The 9005-nt window shown below is 47.5% G+C and overlaps 1 protein-coding gene across 1 annotated transcript in view; it reads right to left on the bottom strand.

Annotated features, from left to right (window-relative positions):
* Nucleotides 1-845: 845 nt before the first annotated feature.
* LOC119422520 (cadherin-23) overlaps nucleotides 846-9005 on the bottom strand; it is a 40436-nt gene continuing 32276 nt past the window's right edge. Inside the window, exons 25-28 of the mRNA XM_037689897.1 lie at nucleotides 8753-8938; nucleotides 1270-1344; nucleotides 1155-1191; nucleotides 846-1069 (exon numbers count right to left, since the gene is read on the bottom strand). Coding sequence (XP_037545825.1) covers nucleotides 971-1069; nucleotides 1155-1191; nucleotides 1270-1344; nucleotides 8753-8938 — 397 coding nt within the window. The 3' untranslated portion in view covers nucleotides 846-970. The remainder of the gene's footprint in view (nucleotides 1070-1154; nucleotides 1192-1269; nucleotides 1345-8752; nucleotides 8939-9005) is intronic.

The raw sequence follows: 9005 nt of genomic DNA, 5'->3' as shown, positions 1-9005 counted from the left end.
GAGGAGATGTATGAAGGCAGCAGACCAAGAAGTGATTTAAAGATGAAAATGTACCAGTGGGAGAGTCTGTGTGAAGTTAATGGTGACCAGTTAACCAGTGAATACTGGGTGCAGTGGTGGGTACGGTAGTTACAGCCAGTTATGAATCTTAGTGCACCATGATAGACAGCATCCAACATCTGCAAGGTGCTTGTAGGAGCGTTCATGTAAATAATGTCACCGTAATCAATGGAGGAAAGGAAAGTCTCAGATACAAGGTGTTTCCTAACATTCAGAGTTAGACAGGATCTGTTTCTGAAAAAGAAACCAGGTTTAACTTTCAGTTTCTTTACTAGGTTTTCCATGTGGAGCTTAAAAGAGAGATGCAAGTCGACAAGATACCCAAATATTTATAGGAATCAACAAACTCAATAGGGACACCATTTGAGGATAAAATCAGAGGAAGAACTGCTGGGACCGACTTCCTGTTTGAAAAAAGCATCCCTTTGGTTTTGTCGGCATTTAGGAGAAGTTTGAGATTAAACAAATCTGACTGGATGATGTCGTCAATATCGTCAAAAAGTCAATAATCAGGAATTGGAAAAAGAACTGTTGTTAAAACTCTGAGCATAAGTAAGCCAAAGTATAAAGGCGTATAGAAAATACTGCCAGGTGCTCTGAACACATCAGTAATGTGTCTCAAAATAAATGTGTAGTTATTATTTTTATGGGCGGCTGTGGCTGACTAGTTAGAGCAGTCGTCCTCCAATGCGAGAGATGGGGGTTCAATTCCACCAGCAGTCACATGCCGAAGTTTCCCTGGGCAAGACACTGAACCCCTCATTGCCTCTGATGTGTCTCATCAGTGTATGAATGTGATAAAGCTCTGATTAGTCTCTTTAGAATGATTATTCTAATGACCAAGGTGGATCATGGTTCTGGTTGTCGACACAGCTTGACAGCGTTCATCACCGTTGCTCTTCCTGCGCTCCTAAAACTTCACACTGTCTCTGTCTGCATTCATTGTCCACTCCATGTCTCGTTTGTCTCGCTCAGCTGTCTCGTTGTCTCTTCTCTGTGCTGCAGGACCCTGTAACACAGATCCTCGATCAGAGAAAGGTTTAGACTTTTTCTTGCTCAACGCTCGGAATGAGACCTCAGATATTTGTTGTTACCTGCAGAAAAGTTTCAGAGTTCTTCTTGGACCATTTCCTGAAACACAACAGAACATCTTAGTTTTAAAGAAGAGTTTCTCACATAACCTTCTGACAAGGATTTCACAAGACTTACGTGTAATCTTCAGCCTGCTGGTCCAAATTAAAGCTCTCTTTGTCAGAAGCTCTATGTTTCTTGTTCTTCTTGAACCTGACACGTAAAAAACATATCACTTGTTAGTAGATGTAGGTTCCAGAAGGAATGAGGCCTTAGCTTGACACTCCAAACCATCTATCATAACCTTCAGTAAGAAATGCTTTATATAAATGCAAATATAGAAAACTTACCATTACAATGCCATCGTTTAAACCAAAAAGCTCAAATTCATGTGAGTTAAAGAAAAGTAAAGGTCTGAGGAAAAAGAGAGAGACAGTCCCACTCTTTCACATAACTCCCACCAGTTAAAAAACAAATCTGCTCTCCAATGATCATAAATTAAGCAGTTTAAGCACATTTTAAAATAAGAAAAAAGAAAAGCTATTTCACTATCCAAAATATCCATCCATCCATCCATCCATCCATCCATCCATCCATCCATCCATCCATCCATCCATCCATCCATCCATCCATCCATCCATCCATCCATCCATCCATCCATCCATCCATCCATCCATCAATCCATCCATCCATCCATCCATTCTCTTCCTCTTATCCAGGGTCGGGTCGCAGGGGTAGCAGCTTAAGTAGGGAGGCACAGACTTCCTTCTCCCCAGCCACTTGGGCCAGCTCTTCCGGGGGAATCTCAAGGCGTTCCCAGGCCAGCCAATAAACATAGTCCCTCCAGCGTGTCCTGGGTCTTCCTCTGGGTCTTCTCCCAGTGGGACGTGTCTGGAACACCTCACCAGGGAGGCGTCCGGGAGGCATCCTAACCAGATGCCCGAGCCACCTCAACTGGCTCCTCTTGACATGGAGAAGTAGTGGCTCTACTCTGAGTCCCTCCCGGTTGACCGAGCTTCTCACACTATCTCTAAGGGAGAGCCCAGACACCCTGCGGAGAAAACTCATTTTGGCCGCCTGTATCCGTGATCTTGTTCTTTCGGTCACAACCCAAACCATAGATGAGGGTAGGAACGTAGATTGACTGGTAAATGGAGAGCTTCGTCTTTTGACTGAGCTCTCTCTTCACCACAACAGACCTGTACAGCACCTGCTTCACTGCCGATGCTGCACCTATCCGCCTATCGATCTCACGCTCCATTTTTCCCTCATTTGTGAACAAGACCCCGAGATATTTGAACTCCTCCACCTGGGGCAGGACCTCCTCCCCAACCCAGAGAGGACACTCTACCCTTTTCTGGCTCAACACCATGGCCTCGGACTTGGAGGAACTGATCCTCATCCGGGCTGTGTCACACTTGGCTGCAAACCGCTCCAGCGAAAGCTCTAGATCACGACGATGAAGCCAATAGGACCACATCATCAGCAAAAAACAGAGATGCAATCCTAAGGCCACCAAAACGGATCCCCTCAACACCTTGGCTGCGCCTAGAAATTCTGTCCATAAAAGTTATAAACAGAATCAGTGACAAAGGACAACCTTGGCGGAGTCCAACTCTCACTGGGAACAAGCCCAACTTACTGTCGGCAATGCGGACCAAGCTCTGACACCGGTCGTACAGGGACCTAACAGCCCGTATCAAAGGGCCTGGTACCCATACTCCCGGAGTACCCCCCACGGGGCTCCCCACAGGGCTCCCCACAGGACTCCCCACAGGGCTCCCCACAGGACTCCCCACAGGGCTCCCCACAGTGCTCCCCAAGGGACGCGGTCAAATGCCTTCTCCAAGTCCACAAAGCACATGTAGACTGGTTGGGCAAACTCCCATACACCCTCCAGGACCCTGCTGAGGGTGTAGAGCTGGTTCAGTGCTCCACGACCAGGACAAAAACCGCACAGCTCCTTCTGAATCCGAGGTTCGACTATCTGATGGACCCTCCCCTCCAGAACCCCTGAAGAGACCTTACCAGGGAGGCTTAATAGCGTGATTCCCCTGTAGTTGGAATACACTCTACGGTCCCCTGTTTTGAATAGGCAGACCACCACCCCAATCTGCCAATCCAGTGGAACTGCCCCCGATGTCCACGCAATATTGCAGAGTCGTGTAAGCCAACACAACCCCACAACATCCAGAGCCTTAAGGAACTTGGGGCGAATCTCATCCACCCCTGGGGCCCTGCCACCGAGGAGCTTTTTAACCACCTCAGTGATCTCAGCACCAGAGATTGGAGAGCCCAACCCAAAGTCCCCAGGCTCCACTTCCTCAGTTGAAGACGTGCCGGTGGGATTGAAGAGGTCTTCGACGTATTCTGCACACCGACCCACGACATCCCGAGTTGAGGTCAGCAGCACACCACCTCCACTATAAATAGTGTTGGTGGCATACTGCTTTCCCAACTGAGATTCCGGATGGTGGACCAGAATCACCTCAAAGCCGTACGGAAGTCATTCTCCTTGGCCTCTCCGAACTTCTCCCACGCCCAAGTTTTAGCCTCAGTGATCACCCAAGCCGCATGCCGCTTGGACTGCCGATACCCATCAGCTACTTCCAGGGTCCCACAGGCCAAATAGGCCCGATAGGACTCCTTCAACCTGATAGCATCCCTCACCGCCAGTGTCCACCATCGGGTTCGAGGGTTACCGCCGCGACAGGAACCGACAACCTTGTGGCCACAGCTGCGATAAGCTGCCTCGACAATAGAGGCACGGAACATGGCCCACTCAGACTCAATGTCCCCCGCCTTCCCCGGAACGTGTTCGTAGCTCTCCTGGAGATGGGAGTTAAAGCTCCGCCTCACGGGAGACTCTGCCAGACGTTCCCAGCAGACCCTCACAATAAGTATGGGTCTTCCAGGTCTGACCGGCATCCTCCCCCACCATCCGAGCCGACTCACCACCAGGTAGTGGTTAGTGGACAGCTCCGCCCCTCTCTTCACCCGAATTTCCAAGACATGTGGCCACAGATCAGATGAGACAACAACAAAGTCGATCATCGAACTGTGGCCTAAGGTGTCCTGGTGCCAAGAGCACATATGGACACCCTTATGCCTGAACATAGTGTTCGTTATGGACAATCCATGACGAGCACAGAAGTCCAACAACAGAACACCACTTTGGTTCAGATCAGGGGGGGGCATTCCTCCCAACCACACCCCTCCAGGTCTCACTGTCATTGCCCATGTGAGCGATGAAGCCCCCCAGTAGAACAAGGGAGCCCCCAGGAGGCACACTCTCCAGTAACCTCTCTAAGGACTCCAAAAAGGGTGGGTTATCTGAGCTGCTGTTTGGCGCATAAGCACAAACAACAGTCAGAACCCATCCCCCCACACGCATGTGGAGGGAGGCTACCCTCTCGTTCACCGGGGTGAACCCCAACATACAGGCACCAAGATGGGGGGCAACAAGTATGCCCACTCCTGCTCGGCTTCTCTCGCCAGGGGCAACTCCAGAGTGGAATAGTGTCCAACCCCTCTCAAGGAAACTGGTTCCAGAGCCAGAGCCATGCGTCGAGGTGAGTCCGACTATTTTTAGCCAGAACCTCTTAACCTCATACACCAGCTCAGGCCCCTTTCCCACCAGAGAGGTGACATTCCACGTCCCAATAGCCAGCTTCTGTAGCCGAGGATCAGACTGCCAGAGTCCCTGCCCTCGGCCACCACCCATCCCACATTGCACCCGACCCCTTTGGCCCTTCCCACAGGTGGTGAGCCCATGGGAATGGGGACCCACATCTCCTCTTCGGGCTGTACCCGGCCGGGCTCCATGGGTAAAAGCCTGGCCACCAGGTGCTCGCCAGCGTGCCCCACCTCAAGGCCTGGATCCAGAGTGGGCCCCAGTGACCCACGTCCAGGCGAGGGAACATTGTTTCCATTTATTTTACTCGTGATAGGGGTCTGTGGGCTGCACTTTGTCTGGTCCCTCCAATGATCATAAATTAAGCAGTTTAAGCACATTTTAAAATAAGAAAAAAGAAAAGCTATTTCACTATCTAAAATATTATTCATGTAACACAAACAATACATCTTAAACTCTAACTGACACACATTTTTATTTAAACATTTAAAGTTCAAGTCAACTTTATTGCCGTTTCCAACATGTGGTACATAAGGTGGAACACAATAATGTACACAGGTCTCAGTTACTCCCCAAAATAGCAAAATATAAAGTATAAAAAGAATAGTAAATAAGGATCTAAGATGTGTACTAAAATATATGCTAAGCAAACAACAAATGGTACACTATCAGTTTCTGAGTGATGCCTTTTGCCCTCGGGTGTTTTTCCTTGCCTTGTCCAAAGCTTGTAGAATGGACTGCTGGTGAGGTTTTGTTTCTCCGCGGTTGACCGCTCTCTCACTTTCCTTTCTGGCCAGTGGCCACCATGAACTCTTCATATTGGTTGGAATAGTGGTTTTGATATGGTTAATTGGGTTTGAAGTGTTGTAGGACTTTGTTTTCACTCCTCCTCGCATCACTGATGCTGAGCAGTCATTGCAAATAGTATTCAAGGATTCAAGGTTCTTTATTTGTTAATCACACCCCATGTGGTACATGTGGCGGAACGAAATTGTGTACACAGGATCCCAGTTACATCCAACAAAAGTATTTAAATGTAAAAGAAAAACAGTAATAAGATCTAAGATATGAACCAAGAAAAATGTTAACTAAAAATACAATAAGCACTAGTAGTACCAAAACAATACGCCAAACAGCAGCACGAACATGAGTCTGTGTGAGCAGATGAGTATGAATGAACACAGCAACATGAAACAGATCAGCAGCAACATGAAACAGATCAGCAGCAACATGAAACAGATCAGCAGCAACATGATGTGATTTTTCACAGTGATTATTCTGGTTAGATGTTCATGAGTCTAACAGCTTCAGGGTAGAAGCTGTTCCTCAGTCTAGTGGTTCTACACTTAATGCTCCTCAACCTCCTTCCTCAGGGGAGTGGGGCAAAAAGTGTGTGTGCTGGGTGAGTGTGGTCCTTCATGATGCAGGTGGTCCTCTTCCTACATCTGGAGGTGTAGATGTCTGTGATGGTGGGGAGACTGACTCCAACATCTTCTGTGCAGCCTTCACCACTCTCTGCAAAGCTTTTCTTTCTGCAGCTGTGCAGCCTCCATGCCACACGTTGATGCTCGAGCACAGGATGCTCTCCACTGCACACCTGTAGAAGGAGGTGAGGACTGAGCTTCCCAGACCAGCTCGTCTCAGCTGCCTGAGGAAGTAGAGTCTCTGATGAGCTTTCTTCATCAGGCTGGTGGTGTTGTTGCTCCAGCTGAGGTTGTTGTTCATGTGTACACCCAAGTACTTGTAGCTGGAGACCACGTTCACCGCAGATCCTCTTATGTTTTGGGGGGGGTTGGGGGTAGGTGTGTTTGTTTCATCTGAAGTCCACGACCATGTCCTTTGTCTTCTTCACATTGATGTGAAGGTTGTTCTTCCTACACCAGCTCTCCAGCTGTTCCACCTCCTGCCTGTAGCTGGACTCATCATTGTTTGTGATGCATCCCACCACCTCTGTATCATCTGCAAACTTTATAATGTGACAGCCTGGATGGGTAGCTGCACAATCATACCTGAGCTGAGTGAACAGGAGGGGGCTCAACACGCATCCCTGAGGGGAGCCAGTGCTGAGTGTTATGGTGGAGAAGGCGAAGTTGTGGATCCTCACTGACTGAGGTCTGTTTGTTAAGAAGTCTAGGACCCAGTTGCAAATGGAGGGGCTTAGTCCTAGTGTGAGTATTTTGTCCATCAGGGTTTGGGGGATCATGGTGTTGAAATAGCAGTTCTGCTATCAGTTTCTGACACTTTAAAAAACTTCCACACCACCAACATTTTCACTTCTTCCTCTCCTGCCGTGATCAGATCAGGTAGGCTCACGTGACGTCATAACGTTGTGCTGGCGCTGCAGGCATCCTTGTTACTGGGCTGTCATACAAAAGCAGTGCCTTTTACATCGGTGAGTTATTTTGATGGAATGGCTGATGTCCAATATTTAACTTTATCGCTAATATCGGCCGATACCGATACCATGCTGATAATATCATGCATTCCTAGTCCACTTGCCATTTACATAGAATGCTGTTTTTTAAGTTGTGTACACAAAAATAGACCAAAATTTTCAAAAATTGTCTGTGCGAAATGTAGCTTTCCCACTGGTCATAAACATTCACTGAGGCTGCAGCTAAAACTTTCTATTAGCTGAAATTTTCTCACAATTATTGAGACAACAACTATGTTGCACTCTTTGGAGTCAGGACAGAACATGATCATCCTGTTAAAGCTACCCACACAGCCATTCCTACACTCTACAGTGGGATTGAAATGTCAGGATTTGAGCTTTTTTGTTAGAAAATACTACACCTGCACCCTGTTCCACCTGTCACAACTGCAGTCACTGGTCCTCATTAGTCCCTGCCCATTTAGTTTGTCCATCAATGCTCCAGAGTCAGCGTGACGTGGAATTCAAGCAGGTGGCGTAGGAAACCTTGAACCATAGAAACCTTGAACCATAGAAACCAAGGTTTCTATGGTTCAAGGTTTCCGTTGGTTTCTATGCCACGTCCTGGTTTTGCCATACGTTTCCTCTCGTCTGCTCAGTTAGTAATTTCTGCTGCCTCGTCAGCTTTTTGTTTTTTGCTCAAATAAAGACGTGCTCTTTTACTCGAGCTCTTTGTGTCTGCCTGTGTTTCTGGCTCCAATGCCTCCACAATCGTGACACCCTAAATCTTTGACTAAAAACTGTTTTATACTGTAGTGTGGAGCAAAACTTTGGTTTATTTTAGGTCTGAAAAACAGGATTTTGTTTGAAACAGACTATGATTATGAATGCACCAAGATATATCAAAATCATTTTATAATCACACTGAAGCCCTTTGAGTCCTAATCCAATTACCGTATTAGGCGCCTAAAGGGGCGGCTGTGGCTGAGTGGTCTGAGTCGTCTGCCTATGCAAGAGTTGAGAGTTTGACTCCACCAGCAGTCACATGCTGAAATGTCCCTGGGCAAGACACTGAACACCCTCATTGCCTCCGAAGTGTGTCCCATTGGTGTATTTTTTTTACCCTTTATTTATCCAGGTAGTCTCATTGAGCCACGAGAACTCATTTTCAAGAGAGACCTGTTTAGGGAGCAGATGGGGGTTAAGGGCCTTGCTCATTGGCCCAGAGTGGGGCAAATGAGGGTGGGGGCAGGTGTGGGTGCTTCACCTACCCCACCCATATTTTTGATGTTGTTGGTACCGGGGGCTTGAACCAGCGATCTTCCGATCACAGACCCACCTTCTCTAACCTCTGTGCCACCACTCCCCCAATGAATGTGATAAAGCTCTGATTAGTCTCTTTAGAATGATTTGTTCAATTATCTTTGTAGAGATCTAGTATAGAGCTGTATGAATGGGTCAATGAGGCACAGATTGTAAAGAGCTTTCTTGATCAGATAGAAAGGTGCTATATAAGTACAGTCCATTTAAAGATTCCCACTACCACTGTTTGCCATCATGGGTTACAGAGAAGACCAGAAAAACTCAACCAGTCTGAAATGCATCAGTCTCACCTGATGATGAAGACAACAGAAACAATCAGTCCCAGGATGCTCAGGCCCAACAAAACGCCCAGAGCAATGACTGCAGCCTGGTTCATGGTGGAGCTTTGAGGTCGTGTCTCTATGTCAAAATGAAGCCCTTCTCCAAATACCAGAGCCAACTCTGCCTTCACAGCAGCTGACTCGCTCTGCAGTTTCCTGGGAAAAACAACAAAATAATCCAAACCTAGACCTCCATCACATATTTCACATGTCAGCTCATACA

This window comes from Nematolebias whitei, chromosome 16 (assembly GCF_014905685.2).
Source record: "Nematolebias whitei isolate Nwh7 chromosome 16, NemWhi1, whole genome shotgun sequence".
Taxonomy (NCBI): Eukaryota; Metazoa; Chordata; class Actinopteri; order Cyprinodontiformes; family Rivulidae; genus Nematolebias; species Nematolebias whitei.
This window is presented reverse-complemented; position numbering and strand designations above follow the sequence as displayed.